The 21,586-nt window shown below is 34.1% G+C and overlaps 1 protein-coding gene across 1 annotated transcript in view; it reads left to right on the forward strand.

The window, feature by feature from the left end:
- LOC140447682 (tetraspanin-1-like) overlaps positions 1-21,095 on the forward strand; it is an 82,783-nt gene extending 61,688 nt beyond the window's left edge. Inside the window, exon 5 of the mRNA XM_072540478.1 lies at positions 17,439-21,095. Coding sequence (XP_072396579.1) covers positions 17,439-17,457 — 19 coding nt within the window. The 3' untranslated portion in view covers positions 17,458-21,095. The remainder of the gene's footprint in view (positions 1-17,438) is intronic.
- Positions 21,096-21,586: the final 491 nt, after the last annotated feature.

The following is a 21,586-nucleotide window of genomic DNA, read 5'->3' on the forward strand; positions in this document are numbered from 1 at the left end:
TCGTGCTTCTTCGCACATCTTCGTTTCTTATTCGGTCACGCAACGTCACTCCCAGCATAGACCATTCGTCTCTGTGCCTCTCCTAATTTCGAAACTGTAGTCTTGGTTAGAGTCATAGTTTTCGCCCCATAGGTCATGACCAGTAATACAAATTGATCAAATATTTTCTTGACTTTTCTTTCTTTACTTGAAGCTAATTGGTATGTTGGCCCTTAGTGTGTCTCGCAGTTTTCCAAAGGCTGCCCACGCTAAAGTAATTCGTCTTTGGATTTCGCATGTTTGGTTATCCCTGCTAATTCTTATTTCATGATCCAAATACGTATATTTCTTCACCAGTTCTACCACTTCATCTTGAATAGTTAAATGGTTATTGGAAACCATATTTGTCATAAACTTAATTATGGTCAAGTTCATTCTGAGGCCCATTTTGAACATGCAAAGTGTAATTTATTTAACATATCTGTGGCTTCTCCTAAATTATCTGTGATGAGGACAATGTCATCTGCGAAACGGAGATGATTAAGCTTTTCACCGTCTATTGTTACTCCTCTGTGGTCCCAATTGACCATCTTAAAGGCATACTCTAATGCCGTTATGAATAATTTCGGTGACAATGTATCTCCTTGCCTTATCCCACGTTTTATTTTTATTGGTCGGGTTTTATCATGTATATTAACAGTCATAGTGGCATTTTTGTAAATAAGTTCACTATACCTATGGTCAATTATGCTGTCATGCATTGCTTCTATAAGGCTTTCTATTTTGATCGTGTCGAACGCTTTATAAAAATTTATGGAAGTGAGGACAAGAGGTTTGTTGTATTCTAAAGATTTTTTAATGAGTGTCTTTACTATATGGAGGTGATCATTGGTACCAAAGTTTGATCGGAATCCTACCTGCTATTTCGATTGGTAGAATTCTAATTTTTATTCCAATCTTGATGTCACTAACCTATTGAAGAGCTTGCATATGTGGTTCTATAGGCTAATAGGTCTATAATTTTCTAGGTCCTTTTTTATGCAAAAGGATGGTTATACCATTGTTTCATTCTTTGGGCACCTCTCTTTGTTGCAAAAATAGATTAAATAGTTTCTTCAAATTATTTACTAACATATCTCCTCTATTTACGATAGCTTTTATTACAATTCCATCCTCTCCTAGGGCTTTTTTATTTTTTATTTTTATTAACGCTTGTCGAATCTCATCTACGAGTATCTTTATCTCTGGCATTAGTTCGGAACCTTGATTCATGATCTTCTTTAAAATGGCTGTTTGTATTCATGTTTGATCTTCTCGTCTACTTTCATACAATTCCTCGTAAAACTCTTCGACGATCTGTATTAACTCGTCTCTACGTGATGTTATTTCATTTTGCTTGTTCTTAATTTATGAATTTCACATTTCCCATTCGTTACCTTTCTACGTAGAACTTTTACGCTGTTATTTTCCTGTATAGTACGTTTAATATTATCTGCTTTAAATTTCCTTAAATCTCTCGTGATTGCCTTCGAAACAGTTTTATTCATTTCTCTTAGAGTGTGGCTGTCTGCATTCTTATCGCTTTTCATTTGTCTTCTTTCATCCAGCAGCGTTTCAGTATAAGGACTTAGATTACTATCTGATTTTCTTTTAGGACAGTGCACTCGGTGGCTTTCTTGTAAGGCGTTTATGATGCAATTATTTAAGTCGTTAAGATCGTTCTCGGAGGTTTTAAGCAGTAAGAGCTTATTATTGATATGTGCCTGATATTGGTTGATATCTAATTGGGGTGTCCAGATATTATGAGATTTATTTTTAATTATTATGTTCCTTTCTCTTTTTATGATGATTTGGACTTTCGCTAGTATCAATGGGGTCACTGCTTGTGGTGAACTTGTTGAGTACTGTTACATCTTTAATTATTTATTTTTTCTCACTTATGATATAGTCTACATCGTTCCTTTTTCTACCGTTTGGACTTTCCCAGGTCCATCTCCTGTGCATCTTTTTTTGAAAGAAGCTGTTCATGTTGAATAAATTATTCTGGAGTAGGAATCCTAGTAGCGTTTCTCCAAATTTTTCCAAGGATGTTTCTAGCTCTGCTTCTTTTACACCTATTTTTGTGTTGAAATCGCCACATAAAATTTTGAATTGAGTACGAGAGTCATTAAGCGCAGTAGATATATCGTCATAAAACATCTCGATTTCTTCGTCTGTATGGTCTATTGTTGGAGTGTATACTTTGATAATTTTGAGTTTATATCTACTATACAGCTTCAGAATAAGATATGCCACTCAAGGTGATATACTTTGGATATTTATTATCTTGTTCGCGTGGTTTTTATGGACAAAGAAACCGATGCCTCTAACTGATATAGTTTCAGGGCCAATCTGATAAAATATATGCCCTGATGTCAGTGTTTTCAAAGGTTCACCTCTCTTTCTAACTTTACTGATACCCGTATGACATCCAAGTTAATTTTATTCATTATAGTTTTCATTTCTGTGAATCTCTCCTCGGACAATAGACTTCTGGCATTATATATACTAACGTAAAGAGTTGTGGGGTTTTTGGGTTTCCGTAGAGTTTTGAGTTTGAGTATTTGAGTTTTTGTCCCCCCAGAATCCTTGGGAGAGATTGATAAATCAGTTTGAGATTTTGGACGTATCCTACTCACATGAAGTAAATCTGTATTTGTTTTAACATATGGCATCGCAGTTTTAAGGGGTATATTGGCATAAAACTCCACGCCTGCCAGACGGCTTGGTGAGTGTTCCAAGTGTCACAGCTGGTTAAATCAACTTGATTGCCGCGTGAGACTTTGTGGTACCGCACCTGTCACGAATTGTATTTCTCAGCCACGGGCCACTAATAACACAGCTGCTGACCTGTGTCATGTCCTCAGTTGATCCGCGGGTACTTATTTGGCTAAGCCTTATTCGTACCTGTCCTGCATATCTACAGGAACTTCCCTATCAGCCATTGGGACACGCCGTATCGGGATTGAGGACTTCCCCGCCCAGTCTGTCTTGCGCAGAGTACTAAAGGACCCCTACTTAGTTCAGAGTTCCTCCTTTGCGCAAGCTGAGACCGTGGCGGTCTCAGCTTGCGCAATGCGCCAATTGTGTTGCCACATTGCCAATGTGTAACGATAAGACTATCAAAGAGAATTGTTCTATTATAAATATAATATCTCGATCAACCATGGGAGCTTATCGTCTATGTCTTAACTAGCTCAGTATCTCAAGTGTGAGTTCGTTTTTTACTGCAAAACAAAGATTTTTACGTTTAGAGAAAAAATTTGAAAATGATCAAAATTTTTATAATGAATATAAAAAAGTTATTAAAGAATATCTAACGCTAAAACACGCAAAAGTTATACCTTTAAACTTGTATGATAATGTCACTAACGAAATAAAATACTTTATACCACATCGTGCACTGATTAGAGAACAGGCAACATCCACGAAACTTCGCGTCGTATATGACTTTTCTGCCACTTCGGGATATTCGCTGAATGATCTTACACTAAAGGGTTATCAAGTACAGGATAATTTATTTGATATTCTTTGCCGGTTTAGGACATTTAAATTTATTTTGACTGCAGATATAAAGATGATGTATAGAGAAATTGAAATTTCGCCCAAACACCGCTATTTACAAAATATATTGTGGAGGGACTCACTCTTTGAGGATTTTAAATGCATTCAATTGTCTTGTCTCAGTTTTGGACAAAATTGTTCTCCATTTTTAGCCACCCGCGTCGTTAAAGATATTGCACAAAATAACCCTCAATTTCAATTAGCAGCTAGCGCTTTGTTATCCCAAACATATATGGACGATATCTTAGGTGGAACCGATCAATTCTCTGAGCTTGAAGTACTTTATGGAGAATTGAATCAAATATTAAACCAGCATGGTTTCGCTTTACATAATTGGTCTTCTAATTCGCCCCGCTTTTTAAACAAGATTTCTGATCAAAACGTTTTGGAACTGGATTTGAATCTTGATGATGTACCTTGCAAAATTTTGGGTTTAAAATGGGATTCAAAATCGGATCATTTAAGAATTGATGTAAATAACGCTATTAAATTAGGCCGCATTACAAAACGTATTAGTTCTTGTTTTGACACTCTGGGGTTGGTAAACCCTTTAATTGTGAAGGGAAAACTCTTAATGCAAGAACTATGGCAGATGAAGGTTTCATGGGATGAACCGATAATTAATTTACGCATAACAGGTCAGTGGGAGAAATTTAATGAAAATTTAGCTAAAATCGCTCATATCAAAATTCCGCATTTCTTCTTGTTTGACTTAGACATTCTTAGCATAGATCTACATGGATTTAGTGATGCAAGTCAAGTTGCATACGGTGCTTGTATCTATATAGTCGCTCGATATGTAAATTTGTCATCAAATCTTGTTGCCGCAAAATTGCGTGTCGCACCCTTGAAAAGCAAGCTTACCAAATTGATTGAAAAAATTATAACGACCTTTAAAAACCGTGTAAAGATTAATTCTATAAACGCATGGTCAGATTCACAAATTGCTCTCAGCTGGATTAAACATCCCGCTAATAATTATAATACGTTTGTTTCGAATAGAGTGGCCAATATTCAGAATCTTGGTAAAAATCTAAAATGGTGACATATTAAATCACAATTAAATCCTGCGGATCTCTTTTGCGTATTTAATTAAAAAACATTTTCGTTTTGGTTTCAGGGACCTGAGTTTTTGCTAAATCCCAAAATATATTTTGATGAAATTGATACCTCTGAGAAAATTGAGAATTTACCGGAGGTAAAGAAAATAGCTCTATTAGTTGTTAATCATTCACCAAATAATTGGATAACTATGTTTGAAAGATTTTCTAACTTTTCAAAATTACAAAACGCAGTAGCTTACGTATTTAGGTTTGTATATAATATGAAACACAGTAATGAAAAAATTAAGAGTACTTTGACACGTAAAGAAATTTCGAACGCTCATGATTTCACCATTAAAACTATTCAGCAACAATATTTTGCAACCGATATAGCCCGCTTAGTAGAAAAAAAAACTCGTCTTAGACAAAAAATTGCTCACTCTTAATCCTTTTTTAGACTCCTCTGGAATTATACGTGTTGGAGGGCGCTTGCAAAATGCAGATATAAACTTTAATAATAAATGCCCTATATAGTTGCCCGCAAATGATCATGTTGTTTCTTTGCTTATTAAAAGAAACATTGTAGACTAGGACACAATGGTCCTCAAAATGTGTTAGGCAATCTGCGCCTACTATACTGGCCTTTAAGTGGGGTCAAGTATGTTAAACGCATTATCAAAAAATGCATTACATGTTATAGATTCAATGCAGAAACCGCATCACAAGTTATGTCTCCACTCCCATTGGATAGTTAGAATCTCGCGCGCTTTCTACACTGTAGGTGTAGATTTTGCAGACCCTCTGTTTATTAGGGCTTCTAGATTAAGAAAGGCGCAAACACTTAAATGTTATTTTGCAATTTTCGTTTGTATGACTACAAAGGCCATTCATTTAGAGTTGGTTAGTGAGTTATCTTCTAACGCTTTTTTAGCAACGTTCAAACGATTCATTTCCCGTGTAGAGGTAATCCCCATACTATATATATTGACAACGGGACTAACTTCGTTGGTGCCAGTAATCAACTTAAGCAATTAAGTAATTATTTCAGATTAAATTCTGAATTTGACAAAATTAGAGCTTATTTAGCTCAAACTAAAATTCAGTGGAAGTTTATTCCTCCCCGATCACTTCATTGAGGTGGACTCTGGGAGTCAGCAGTCAAAAGTACCAAGTTTCATTTAGTACGTTTAATGCGTAATTCGGTATTGACTTTCGAGGAGTTATATACCGTTTTAACCCAAATAGAAGCTATTTTAAATTCTCGACCGCTTTATGCATTATCCAATAATCCTAATGATTTACAACCATTAACTCATGGACATTTCTTAATCGGTACTCTCATAACCGCATTCCCTGAGATTGATGTTACAAATACGCCTGTTAACAGACTTTCTATCTGGAAACAAATTTCGAAAATACAGCAATCCTTTTGGAAACGTTGGTCTGTTGACTATTTAAGTAACCTACAATATCGCCCAAAATGGCTCGTTCCCACCACAGATATGAAAGTAAATGATCTAGTTCTAATCACAAGTGAAAATATACCTCCGTTACGGTGGCCCCTAGCAACAGTGATAAAATCAATTAGCAGCAAAGATGGAAAAGTTAGAATTGTCCGTGTCCGTATTGCTGATGGAGAATATATATTCGCCCTATCACTAAGATGATTCCTCTTCCATTGTCTGAAGCCGATAGCCTTCAGTAGCACTGTAGTTGTACTAAAGAAGTAAGTTTAGGCTATTTCTAGCTGAAGTTATACTTCACCTAGCCGCGCGCCCCCCAGTATGGATAAATTTCTGTAAGAAATGTATCCAAGTATTGCTATGCGACTGGTAGCAATTAACTTACAATTCTTAACTTCTACCTAGGTAAATTCTCATTAAAGTCGAAAATGTATTTAAAAGATATGTTTACTCGTAGATTAACTTTCTTCAACCAATTCCAAAATCCAAAATTCCAGGTCGGTTTTTACCTACCTCTATATAGAAATATCGAAGTTCTCCCCCGCCACTTGAAAATCCCTTGAACTAGTCAGGTATTGAAAATCTGAGTTTTTTAAGTCAGTATAAGATTGTACGCCAGCTTAGCTGGTCGCTCGCATATTAGTTAGTTTTTAGTTTCGAATTCGATATAATTCGACGCATTTTTGGTTTAAGAGTTTTTAGACTATCGCGTAATCAGTATCAAATTGTATCCCAGCTGAGCTGGTCGCTTATTGTTTTTATAGTTTTATCTCGCACATTGTAGTTATCGTTACATAGCTTTGAGTTAAAAACTGAACGGTCATTAAGTTTATTCATATATAAGAAAACGTCCTTAGTTGAAGTGATAGTTAGTAGTAATATTTAATCTGTATCAGTGCTTGTGTTTGTAGTGTGTCGTGGACCAGTGTATAGATAGTGATCGGGGCTATCTCAATAAAGAACTAGCGCTAAAACTTTGGCAAGATATTAACTTAGTTATAGTAACATTCAATTATTAAATTACGTATTGTTTGAACTGCTTGTGTTCTTATTTTCCAGGCCAGTGGGTGGTCCTTCGGATTGGAAGTAATTACAAGACTTAGTACGCTCTAAATGGTAGCAAGATCGCCATCCTAATTTGTTGAACAAATGTTCGTTTAATTCTACCAATTTATTTGGGAAAGTCAACATTATTACACAAACGAAAATTTTTTAATATTTAGTCTAGACATTTCTTTTAAATACATTATTAAATTCTTAGAAAAGAAATATGGACACAGAAATCCCTCCCCAATGATTGGAATATTGGAAAACTTTGTACCACACACAAAAAATGAGATATATTCAGATTCAAGATTTATTTAACTACGTTTACAAATTTTAGATTTGTTTGTAGCAAGTCAATTATATGTATAAGTAAAAAAGATAATATATAACGTACACAAAATACAATAGGACATATTATACCAACATAGTGAGTACATCCATATTCATTACTGCCTTGAAGTATTCACTAAAAGAGTAAAAAGCAAATCTCAAAAGGTATCTTTCCAGACTTACTTTAAATTTATTCATCGAAAGTTGTTTTAAATCCTTAGGTAGGATATTGTATATATTATAGTCAATTGCATACAGAATAACACCATAGCTTAAAAATGAATGAAAAAGAGAAAAGTACGTTATTTTCAAGGTATACACTTGTAACAAGTTTTAATTGTCTGAGTAAAAATAAGGTACTAGAAAGTTTACCTTTGAGATGGTCAATATGGTTCTACCAAGTTAATGTGTTATGCCTAACAATTTGACATTATTTTTTTCAACACTCACATCGAAGGTAGACGAAAAAATTAAATTTTGAGTTTTGTTATCATTTAGTTTAAGTTTATTTGCTAAGAACCATGATTGAGCATTGGAATTTACATACTTAGACGTGGTTTTTAAAACTGAACAATTTTTATCAGAAAAAACAAAAGTAGTGTCATCTGCAAATAAAACGTCATATATTATAATAATGAAAGTCATTAACATATATTATAAATAATAGAAGGCCCAGTACTGATCCTTGTGGAACTTCATCTTTATCTGCTTAAATTCAGAGAGACAATTTCCGTACTTGACTGCTTGGTATCTATCCTTTAGATACGATGAAATTAGTGCCAAAGGAGTACCTCTTATACCGTAAAAATGCAGTTTTTTAGCAAAATATTATGAGAAACACAGTCGAAGGCCTTCGAAAGATCACACAGCGTTATGGCAGAGTGATTATGCTTCTCAAGGCCATCAACTATGGCACTCATCACATCTAAGGTGCATGTGTTGTGGAATGATCCTTTCTAAACCCATATTGTGAACTAGTAAGGAAGTTATTTGTTTCGAAGTACGATATAAGACGCTTCTTCGAAATTTTTTCGATTATTTTACTGAATATCGAAACGATGAAAATTGGTCTATAATTGTCTACAAGGTCACGAGCGCCCTTTTTAAAAATAGGAACAATCTTGGAGTATTTAAATGAAGTTGGGAATATCCTGATTGAAAAAATACTATTAATGAGATGTGTTAAAGCTTTAGTAATTATTTCACTATTGCTTTTGATAAAAGATGCGTTTAGCTCATTAGTATCCAAACAATTTGAATTTTTTAATGTTTTTATAACTGTAGATACTTGTTGATTGGTTGAAGACAGAAAAAATGAATTCAATGGAGCTGGAAATTTTTGATAGTTCAAAATTGTATCGTCTGGTATATTTGGAAGGGATTTTATAATATTCTCAGCAATTTCAACAAAAAAGTTATTGAAAGAGTCACAAGATATGTTGGTTGTTGAATTATGTAAACCATTTGTTTTATTTCGCTCATAGTTAATTACCTTCCAACACGTCTTGGATCTACTCTTTAAAGTTAATATCAATTGATCATATGCCAGCTTTTTCGTTCTTTTCAACTCAGCATTGTAATGATTTTTATATTTTTTATATTCGCTGTAATGTACTGGGTTTTTAGTAGAAGCCCGTATTTTATATGTTTGCAAATGATTTCTCATATTTTTTAAGTTGTCATTGAACCAGTTTACCAGACAGACGATTGACATCGTCTGTCTTTGATAACCAGTTTTTTTAGTGGAAAATATTGCGATACTGCAAGATTATAATTATCTATTAGAAACGTCGCTAGGTAATTTACATCAAGATTATCGTTAAAAATGTTCCAGTCTAACACGGATAAAAAGTTCCGCATTTTTAAGATACCCTTCTGCGTAAAGGCTCTAGTGCAAACACTTGACTTTTGCTGAATTGATGTTAAGCTTATACTGATATACTGGCCGCGATGATCAGAGAAACAAGGTTCAAGAACATTTACCCGAAACTGATCTTCTTAAAAATTTGTCATAATATTGTCTATACAAGTGGCAGATGTATCAGTAATCCTAGTATAGTCATGGATTGTTTGTTTTATTCCAAATGATGATATTGTAGAAGTCAGCTCATTAGTATTTGCCGTTTTCGCAATAAAATTAATATTAAAATCTCCCAAAATTATTACTTTTAAATTTGGCCTCATAATGGAACCTAATAAATTTTCGAAATTTGTAAAAAAAAACTTAAAATCGTTACATTTACTCGATCTATACACTGTCAATACAACCGTGTTAATATCTGGTAGAACAATTCCACAAAATTCAGATGTTTGTTCGATATTAAATTTATCACAGTTAATAGCTTCGAATTTTAAAGTATTTTTATCTTTGAATGCTATAACCACAGAGGAATTACGCTTTTAAATGCAACGTATAAAATATTTTCCACAGTACTATGTTACCGTAAGGCACCATATGCAGAACGGATAGAAGGAAAATACCAGGCTGGTTTCAGGGGTGCATTTATCAGATTGCAACCCTGAAACAAATATACTCATCACATATTTATATACTACAAAGCAGCATATGACTCTGTGAATAGAAGAGAAATGTCCAAAGCAATGAAAGAGCTAGGAATACCAAATCAGTTGGAAAATTTAACAAAACTAACTCTTGAAAAAGTTGAATGTAGAGTACGAATTCAGGGGGAACTGTTTGAACCTTTTAAAACAAATAATGGGCTGCGCCAGGGACACCCTCTCACCTGTATATTATTTAATCTGGCTCTGGAAAAAGTAGTACGTATCTCACAAATCACAACCACTGGTTCAATTTATAATAAATCAGTGCACATCCTGGCCTATGCTGATGATATTAATATTGTTGGCAGAACGGAAAACGCTGTACGAGAGGCGTATGTAGCATTAAAAGAATCAGCTACAAAAATTCTACGACCACTCGTTATATAAAACGACGTCATCGAAGCAGTGATCGAATTTGTATAGTTGGGAGCGCTCCTTAGCACTGAAAATAATACTACTACGAGAAAAACCGCATTTTGGGCACAATCTTCTCCTTAAATCCACAGTTATATCGAGAAATACAAAAATACAAATCTACAAAACAATAATACGCACAGTCCTAACATATGATAACATAACATTCAGAGACCTTGACTCTAACAAAAAAAAAATGAAAACATATTAGGATGTTTCGAAAAAAAAAATACTGAGGCGAATCTATGGAGCAGTGAATAACAATGAAGTGTGGAGAAGACGGTACAACTTCGAACTTTATAGAATATACCAGAAACCTGATATCGTAAAACATATTAAGATAAGACGTCTGAGGTGGATAGAACATGTAATGCGGTTGGAACAAAATTATCCAGCTAGAAAAACGCTCCTTGATAGACCCATTGGTCCGAGAAGTAGTGGAAGACCCAGAACAAGGTTCCTTGATAACATCGATAAAGACATGAGAAATATAGGAATACGTGCTTGACGGAGAAAGGCGATGGATCGGGACGACTGAAGAGAAATTCTTGAGGAGACTAGGTCCCACGCAGGGTTGTAAAATCAGAATGATGATGATGATTTTTTTTAAATAAGTAAAAATGAGTAATATGAACACCAACACAATAATTGTAAAAAACAAAAAAACAAAAAAAAAATATAATACACACACCGGAAAATTTCAAGGTAAACGTTGTTAATGGCGAACACACGTGTATCTAGATAACTTTTAATGCTTCTTCTTCTAACTTAAATAATTTATTTGTGTTGTATTTTACATTTTAAAGACGTATTATTTTTTTATAACAAGTACAAACTTGTATTTAATTGATAAATTAATTTGTTTCAGTTTGTTAGAGGTGATTTTTCTTTTGATTTGTTTTAATTAGTGGTGTTCTTATGGCAAAAAGCAAGAAAAAATGGGTGATATTGCTAGGGCCGTAATAATGGTCAAAAATCGTCGAAGGCACAGGGAAGTTGCTGCAATGTTTGGTAAATCAGCATCAACCATACACCGTTGTGTAAGTCGTTGAAGACAAACCGGAGAATATGTAAGAAGAATGAAGCAAGGGAGAAAACGTTTAACCACGGCTGTAGATGATTAATTTATAACGTTGCAAACATTACTAAATAGACGTCAAATGGCAGTTCAAACTAAAAACCTACTGCAAAATATTTCTGGAACCACCATAAGTAAACGCACAGTAAGAACGAGACTCAGAGAAGTCGGTCTTAAATCATATGTGCCAATAAAAGCTCCCAGACTCCAGAGACACCAATTTATTCGAGAATATCAAAATTGGAATGATGACTAGTGGAGTCAAATTAGCTTTACGGACTAGACTTTACGTTTCTGTGTACTTTTCAAGTTTCAATTATGTTGTGGGGCGGTATATGTTTGCGGGCACGAATAGAGTTAGTGGTTATTGATGGTGGAGTAATAACAGAAGATAGGTACGTCAGAGATATTCTCCAAGACCATGTGGTACCTTTTGCACCGTATATTGGAGAAAATTTGTATTATAATGCAGAATAATTTATTTACGCCCACACATCGCACGCTGTGTGAGAGACTTTTATTACAAGTGAAACACACGGTATTAAAGCCAAAAAAATTCATAAAAAAAATTATTTGTTTCATACAATAAAGTTATTGTGTTTAAAATCCGTATTTTGTTTTAATCTGATATCTTTGTGTTTTATTTCTTCTTAAACAGGTTTTACATTATACTACCATTGTAAAACAAATTCAAAATACTTCATTAAAATTCGTATTATGAGACTATTTAAACAATTTTAACAATATATAGACTAGAGATAAAGTACTCAGATTTTATGGTTGTTTCTATGTTTCTTTAAATATGCCAGGGTGCAAAAATCAATGTCATTTAATGTTACATTAAAATTAAGATATAAACAAATTAACTTAAAATCTGGTATCTTTCAATTGTTTGAATTGGTATTAAAATAATACTAATCATTATAGCGTTCTCTACATTTAATCTACATTTTGGCCATACTATTTTGGTAGAATAGTTCACTAATAGCCTTATGAAATTTCCATTTAAACCTCACAAGCTCTTTATTCATTGTAATAGTGTCCAGATACGATCATGTCAAATATTTGCCAAAAGACTTTAACTAACAATTTCCGAATCTTTGATAAGATTTAATTCCCGGTAATTGCCTCATTTATTTGTCTGGAATAAGAGGTTTTATGTTTCCTCATGAAAAGGTTTAAGTATAAGCTTTCAACTATGTGTAACTACGAAATTTAGAGGATGAAGTTTAATGATATTCATAGTGTTCAAACAAGAAATTTAGAATAATCTACTTAGTTATTACGTAATAAATTCTCTTTGGAGCGATTATAATTTGGCAATTATTATTTTAATAAATTTGAAATTTGAATAAAAATATTAGCCAATCGCAGTGCAGTTCAATCGGATTTGGATTCAAAATAAAAGCTTTTCTTTTTCTATTTATAAGGCATAGTCTGTATTGTATATTGTGTCGTTTTTATTTCTGCATTAAAACTGTTATTTGTATTATTGGTTAGATGATGATATTTCTAAGATTCCGTTATTCCTTACTCTTCGTCGTCACTCATTTCTGTCCATCGGGTCTTCTTCACCTAAACCTTTCTCTCTTCTGCCACACAGTCCTTCCATCTTCTCCTTGGTTTTCCTCTACCTATCCTTCCATCAACTTCTAACCGCTCTATAATTCATTCCACATAGTTTTTATTTCTATGTCTGACATGACGAAATCATTTTAAACTTTGTTTTTGAATCTTTTTTAAGACTGTAGTCACCCCGGCTCTTTCCCTAATCAAGTCGTTCCTGATCCTGTCCCTTCTAGGCTTACTAAACATCCACCGTAACATTTTCATTTCAGCTACCTCCATCTTCTTTTCGTAAATCTTCTTTACAGCTCACATTTCACCACCGTACACCAACGCAGGCCTCACCACACACTTGTATATCTTTCCTTTTAACCTTTCTTCGATTTTTCGAAGCCTGTGTTCTGTGGGAAATTTCTCGATCTAGTGTCCCATTTTCCGTTATTTATAAGGTTTTTAAATTCTTCTACTCTTCCTAGTATTTCTCCAAGGAATTATTTGTCCCCAACCATTCCTCTACCTCCTAACCATATATACTCCGTTTTCGATCTGCTACTCGTAAGTCTCTTTAATAGCCCTTCTCTAAGCCTCCAAGTTCTCCTTCAACATATCTGATCTCCTCTACTTTGCCACGAAATGTAAATCCCTTCCTCTTCTAGAATCTTCCAAACCTCCAAAGTGTTTCATCAGGTCCTACTGCCTTTCATCCCATTTAACGACTCGACAACCTCATCTCTCACTATCCCCGGTATTACGTTCTTATTTGAGATCCCTCATCCTCTATATCTCCTTTGTGCTCTTCATTTAGCAATTTTCTATAGTACTCATACCATCTTTGCATTATTTCAACATTAGTTCCTAACACTCTTCTATCCGCACTCTTAATCTGCCGCACTTGGGTTAAGTCCTTTGATGATTCGTCCCTTACTTTAGCAATACTGTATAACCTTTTTATCCCCTCGGGTGTTTCTCACTCTTCATACAGCTGTGTAGACGATCTTTCCTTAGCAGTAGCTACAGTGCTCTTTTTAACCTTTGGTTGCGCTTCATCATTCTACCACCAAGTTTATTTATCTGTAAGAGGCCCTTTACTAGATGTTTTTTCTAGCACTTTCTCTCCCACCCTCACCACAACTTTACTATTAGCTTCTCACCAGTCATTTACCGTATCTTTTTCTCAAGCTCTTTCAGCACTCTACTCGTAGACTTTTGCCAAATCTGGTGTCCTACTTGCCTTCCTTTTCGCCTCACCTTTATCTCCGTATCCATTATCAACGGTCGGTGTTGACTAGCTACACACTTATTTTTTATCAGTTTATAGTTAGTAACCTTATCTGACTTCTTCTACACAGCACAAAATCTATCTGACTTTCCCTTTGCCCCCTACTATAGGTAACATACTGGTCTTTGGTCTTCATAAAGAACGTATTAATGACAGCCAAATCCCGTGCCACTGCAAAGTCAATAACACTATTTCCCTCATTATTACTTATTCTCATCCCCAAACCTCCGTGAACTCTTTCTATTTCTGCTCTTACTCTACTAATATGGTCATTTCTTCTTCTTCTTCCTACTTTATAAATAGGCTTAATGCCTGTTTTACTTCGGTTTTTAGCCTCAATTGACATTGTCTGACCATCTTTTCCTCGGTCGTCTCAATGATCTTCTTCCATTTGGCAATTTGTCTCTTACTATTCGTACTATTCTATTTTCTGTCATTCTTTCGATGTGTTGATTAGTGTACGTCAGTATCGGTCTTATTGTTGATTTATTATTATTTATATCATTTATGTCATTTAAATCACCTCCAATAAAACACTTTTCGTCTACAGGAATCTCGAGCATCTCGCAATCAAGCGTACTTAAAAAAATCTTTCTTTTCCTGTATTACCTGTATTCAGTTGGAAACTCATTATTCTATCACTTCTCCTGGTTACCCTTATAAGATATTCCTTCTACTCGTTGTTCAAAATAATACCTACTCCATTTCTGCCGTGACTGTTTAAACTGCTATATATTAACTTGCATTTATCTCCAAGATCTCTAGATGTGTTACCTTTGCAACGAGTTTCCTGCACACAAAGTACACCAATCCTCCTTTGCATCAAATCGACGAGCTCTCTTCCTTTACCTGTGGTGTTTCCGACTTTGAGAGTTGCAATTCTCAGGACTGGCTTCTTTAGCCCCTTCCATCCTCTAAAAATTATTAATTTTCCTTTGTATTGGATTATTATTAAAAACTAGATAGCTAGTGTTCCAGTGTGCAACATAAGAAGTACAAAACTTAATGGTGCTAACATCACAAAGGTAGATTGCTAGAAGGAAGTCTATTGGTATTTTTAATGAATGAACACAGGTCGCAAAATTTAAATTCGTAAGTCGAGATACGTTTTTCTGTGAGTTTAAGGATTAAGTGAAGAATAACTAGTAGTTTAACTAATTTTATTCAAACACTCAAATACAAAAATAACAACTAACTCACTATAAAAAATTATGTCCCATTAATTTTTTCCTACATCATTTTACAAGATAAATACTTCGTTCGTTGCATGAAAAACTAAACTTCAAACGTTGAATCCCCGCCTTAAATAATTAGATCGCAGTTTCTAGATTTTACATGTCTATTACAATGAAAGTAGAGTCAGCACTTTCAACCGGAAATTACAGGAAGATATTGCGAATAAACCATTAATAGAACGCCAGGTAAAATTTTCGAGATATATTATAGGAGCATAATTAAAGTCACATAACACTATATAAGAATGCTTAAAAATAAAGAGCATGTTTCATTTGACTAGGTATTTAAAAATTTAACACAAAGAATATCTTTGAAATTTATGGAACAAATTTGTGGAATGTTGTAACAGATTAGATTTCATTCAAAACGGAAATCAATAGAAGGGATTTGTTACAAAAAAACTAGTGTCGTTCTAAAACTTGTACTTTTTTTTTATTATGGAAAACCGTCAGTTATAATTTGATTCCTTAGGTCAATAACATTTGTGACGTGAGTGGAATATACTTAGAAAACCCCAAATGCAAAAATCTAGAGAATTTAAATCCCGCGATTGAGCAGGCCAATGTTCCGTACCTTCTCTACCTATCCAATGATTTTTATATAAGTACTACATACATTATTGCTAAAATGGACTTGTGCATCATTATTCATGAACCATAAGTGTTGTCTTAGCTGTAGAGGAGTTTCTTCAAAAATAATAATTAACTCTTCTTATAGAAAATGAAGGTAAAATTTATTAATCAATAATTACCACAAGCCATACATTTACTAAAAACTAATGCTGAAAATAAGCTTCAAGAATTCCATTCCATATAATATTCAAATGTACATTATTCAAATGGACTAAAAACCGACATTTTAAACTCTGTATTTCAGAAACAACTAATTTATGAGTCTTGCAGCACTGAAAACTTAGGGCCTAGATAGGACCAAAGGTACCTATCTGCAAAGTTTTAGCCAATTTAACTGAAAACGTTTTTACATATCGAAAGTGCCGGGGATCTTTGTGCATGGAATTGAATGTCCGTCATGTGGATCTGTTGGAGATTTAGTTTTGTGTTTTATGCTTCTAGTTTGTGCCTTTTGTTGTAATTGTTTTTTAGTATTAACTGTATTATCTAAAATGTTGTATAATAAATAGTTTATTTTTACTAGAATCTATTTTTAATTCAAGATATTGACTTCCAGTTGGGTACCAGTCTATGCAGTTTGAGACTAATAAATTTATTTATTTTCCATTGCCATCTTTTACAATTAGAAATTAATTTTTAGTCTATTCAAACGTGTGCATTTTCATACATTTACATTTGACGCAAAGAGCATCATCTTTTTTATAAAAATATTAGAATTTGTTAAATGTTAGAATGATGAAACTTTAAAAGACAAAAAAGTTTTGAATAAAAATTCCCAATGCAGCCTTCGAAACGAACCACTTATAATTGCAATTTAAAAAAGGAAATTCACAGCAAACCACATCCGATTTGAAGATATTTAAATTACTTAAATCGGTGTTAGGGCTCTATCTTTAAAGAGATCTGGCTCCCTTAGGAAGCATTTTTCGATAAAGACGTTTAGGTAAACTGGAGTTCCAGAATTTTTAGTTTTATTTTGTGAATAGTATTTTAGGACATCCTGTATATAATATATGATTTGAAAGTTATTTTGTCATTCGCGATGCTCTAAGATATTTGTGCAAATTTATGCGAGCGACGAATAAAAAATGTATTTTATTGTTCATGTAGAACTTTCTCAACTATATTTTTAAAATAATTTTTTGCAATTAAAATATTTTCGGTTTCGTATTATTTTTTTATATTAATAGGAATACTTTGTTTTAGGAGTCGCGAGAACATATGACTAAAGTACCGCCTAGAGGGTCTGTTCAACCGCGGTAGGTGGGGCCGCGTGAAGAAGGGTCCTCTGGCTACGCCACTGGAGGATATATTCAAGCGGAAACCGAGGTCGAGGGTCAAGGATGATCCATGCTGAAATTTCGGAAATTTACCATCGACCAGAGTGTAAAGGAAGGCATGCAAATCGTACTGAAAAAAATTTACAAAGCAAATCGAAAAAGGTTCATACCATAATAATGTTTCTGTAATTGTCTGCCTCATTATAAAGTTTATAAGCAAAACAATTTGGTATGAAAATTGTCTTTTCATTTATTTCTAACGTGAATTTTACAATGCTAAAAAGTGCTAAATAAAATATATTTTTTTTAACCAAAACAAATTTTCAATACAAAAAAATATTCAAGGGTAAAATTAAACTACTGGAAACTAAAAGAGATATTTACAAGTTGGAAAAGAATTACTACGACATATTATAAGTAACTATTACCGTAATTTTGTCAAAAACACTACATGTTAATACTATTAGCGGAAGTATATACCTAGCTGGGGTTACTAATCAATTCGAATATAAGTTTTTATTTTAATCATTCAGACTTTTAACCTTTTTAATCTATCAGACGTCACATTATTTCACTTTTTCTCTTTGTTTCTAAAGAAAATTCATCTTGTTGGTTAGACGAGTCCCCTGGTATAATATGTTAAAAACGTGGTGGTCTAAAACGGCTTTATTTTTTCAATATTTTAGGTTGATAATGATATGATTATGATATCTTCGCTATAAATTGTAGCTATTTGTAATTTTAAAACTCAAAAATTTTAGATAATCCATGTATATTTATAAATTCTTTACTTTTGTGTCATCTTACTTCTAAAAGAGTAATAATTGAAAATAATTTCCTATCGGTTAATAATTTCTGGTCAAAACCATCAGTGTTAATCCTTTAAAGTTAAAACATAATCCGCTTGTTAATGTTATTTTTGTTTATAACTCCAGAAGCTGCAATTTCTCTATATGCCAGGAAAATAATAATAGCCATACACGATCAGGTTACTTTAGGATGAGATATTCGTATCCTTCGTAGAGGGTACAAGGACAGGAACGACTTCATTAAGGAGAAACTGCAACGAAATTCATATTAGGGCCCCACAGGCCTTAAGAAAGGAAAAGACAAAGTTTTGAAACTTGGTGCATATATTCAAGGAAGAATCCTATAGGATTTTACATCAATAGCTTAAAGATCGCCACAGTTAGAGATACTCGGATTTAGGACGTATAATCTTAAAACTTGGTATAGATTTCCTTTATGACATACATATACGGTTAAATCAAGTGTGAACTAAAAAGGTAGACTCTCTTTTATAGCGTGCTTTTCAGAAATTAGGATTAGATACTTTTAAGAGGATATATTATTTAGACGAACTATTATAATGGCAATTATGTTTACTTCTCTGGCAGTGAGACCCAGAACTATACAAGTGTTGCCATTCTGGTCTCACCAAGATTACAAAAGTCCGTCGTTGAATTTAAAGCTGTGGGCGATAGGATAGTTCTTCTTAAACTCGAAGGCAAATCGGTTAAACTCAATATCGTACTAGTTTATGCGCCAACCATTACCTACAGTAGACGACATAACAGTTGAGGAATTCTACGAAAAATTGGAAACAACACTTACCAACATTTCAAATAAAGAGCTCATATTAATATGCGGTTAAGGCAAAAGTCGGCAACACTACACAGAATGACGACCTAAATAGTACTAGACCTAAATAGTACTGGGCAAGTTTCGCATAGGTCAGAGAAACGAAAGAGGAGTCCGCTTAATCGAGTTTGCTATTACAAATAATTACTTTATAGATTATATTCAGGGGCGATATGTGGATCAGATCATACTGTCCTCGTAGCTAAAGTAAAGCTTAAACTTAAATCGCCCAACAAACAAAGAGAGACAAAGATAATACAACTAAGAAAGAATGACGATCTTCTCCTAGAAGTGAAAAAAGTATGCCCCCTATTGATAAGGGTACATCACAAGAAATATGGGAGACTATTAAATATTGTGTAACAATACCTATTAATCGACCAAAGGTAAATAATCCAGTGAAACAAAAACACTGGATAACAGATAAAATCCTTAAAATAATTAAGAGTAGAAGAAATCTTTGTTAAAGTGGTGTTCATAGTGAAAGGGGAAACGCCGGTTTAAGAGACCTCAACAAAGAAATAAAACGAATATACAAGACTGATAAACAACAATACTATCACAATATATACAAAGAAATTGAGAACCACGATCAAAACAATCAGCCAAGAGACCTATTTACAAAAATATGATACTTAACAAGAGCTTTTAACGCCAAAATTTGGGCCGTTGAAGATCACACAGGAAGCTTGAGAACCAACAGAGAAGATACAGCAGGACATGGAGATTATATTGCCGGGATCTACATAAAGATGAATAACGCCAAGAACTTGTTTACCAAACACCTGATGAAATCGAAGAAAAACGTAACATACTAGAGAATGAAATAAGATCAGTAAACTTAAGTATAACAAAGCACCAGGTCCAGATATGATAACAGCAGAAACGCTCAAAGCTACAGAATAAACCGGAATAAAATTGCTTCACTTGGTCTGTAACAAAATATGGCATTCCAAACGATAGCCTGACGATTGGACAAAATCTACAATAACGACAATACATAAAAAAAGGCATCTTCCCTAAATGCGACAACTATAGAACCATCTCTCTTATCTCACATGCCAGCAAACCAATGCTACAGATAATCAATGAGACTAAAAACTTTCCTACAAAGAGAAATAGCCCAAGAGCAAACTGGATTTACCGAAGGTAGAGGTACTCGAAAACATCTTCTGAACAAGACAAATAATAGAAAAATCTAGGGAATTCAATATCCCACTATACATTTGTTTTATAGATTATCGCAAAGCATTCCACAGGCTCAAATGGCAACACTTATGGCAGATACTAAAAGAAGTAGGCGTACCACACAACAAGGTGTTAGACAAGGATGTATACTGTTTCCACAATTATTTAATATATATGAAAAGCATATTAGGGGAAGAGCGTTTGAAGGATGGGAAAGGGACATCTCAATAAATGGCCGAAAATTAAACAACTCACGTTTTTCACACGACACAGTCCTTCTTGTAAATGTAAACTGGTTAAAAATGAAAGTCAAATATTTGATCTGCAGTTAAACATACCAAAAACAAAAATCATGATAGTGGAAAGACTACATAACAATCATCCACATATAACCACGATTGACCGGTGTGAGGTTGTGAGGTTTTATTTATATCTGGGTTCCTGGATGAAAAACACAAGGTCACTATAAAAAGAAACAAAACGTTGATGTGATTTAGCAAAAGTCGCCGTAGGAACGATGGCCAAAATATGGAAGGACTCTTACATTTCACGAACTCTAAAAATGAGATCGATCAACTGCTTAAAATTTTCGAATGTTTAAAACACTCGTAACCAAATCAATAAAAGCTTTCGTTATGTTCGGTAAAAGCTTTCATTACGTTCAAGAATTCCCTCGGGTTCTTCGGTAGTTCACCATAAAAAAAACTGCGAAAAATCCTCCGACCAGGAGATATCCAGCTATTAAGTTGTCAGAAAATTTCCATTCATCCTTCCAATGGCGCTACAGCCCAAATCGGGCCTTGGCCTCCTTCAACAGGCTTCTCCAACCATCTCTATTTACCGCTGTTCTTTTCCATGAACGCGTTCCCAGGCAGTTCCTGGCATCCTCATCGACTTCATCTTCCCATCTCTTTTTAGGTCTTCCAACAGGTCTTTTTCCCTGCATTCTTGCATTTAATAATTTTCTGGGGATTCTATTCTCATGCATGCGGACCACGTGCCCTGCCCATCGTAATCTCTGGAGTTTAGTATGTTGTGCTAGAGGTGGTTCGCTATATTGCTCGTATATTTCTCTATTGTACCTAATTCGCCAGTTGTTGTTTTCACTTATTGGGCCCAGGATCCTACGTAATATTTTTCTTTCAAACACATCTAATGCATTGGCAGATTTCTGTGTCACCACCCATGTTTCGCAACCATAACTTACTATGGGTCTGATTATTGTCAGAAATTTTACCCAATGTA

Source organism: Diabrotica undecimpunctata, chromosome 8 (assembly GCF_040954645.1).
Source record: "Diabrotica undecimpunctata isolate CICGRU chromosome 8, icDiaUnde3, whole genome shotgun sequence".
Lineage (NCBI taxonomy): Eukaryota > Metazoa > Arthropoda > Insecta > Coleoptera > Chrysomelidae > Diabrotica > Diabrotica undecimpunctata.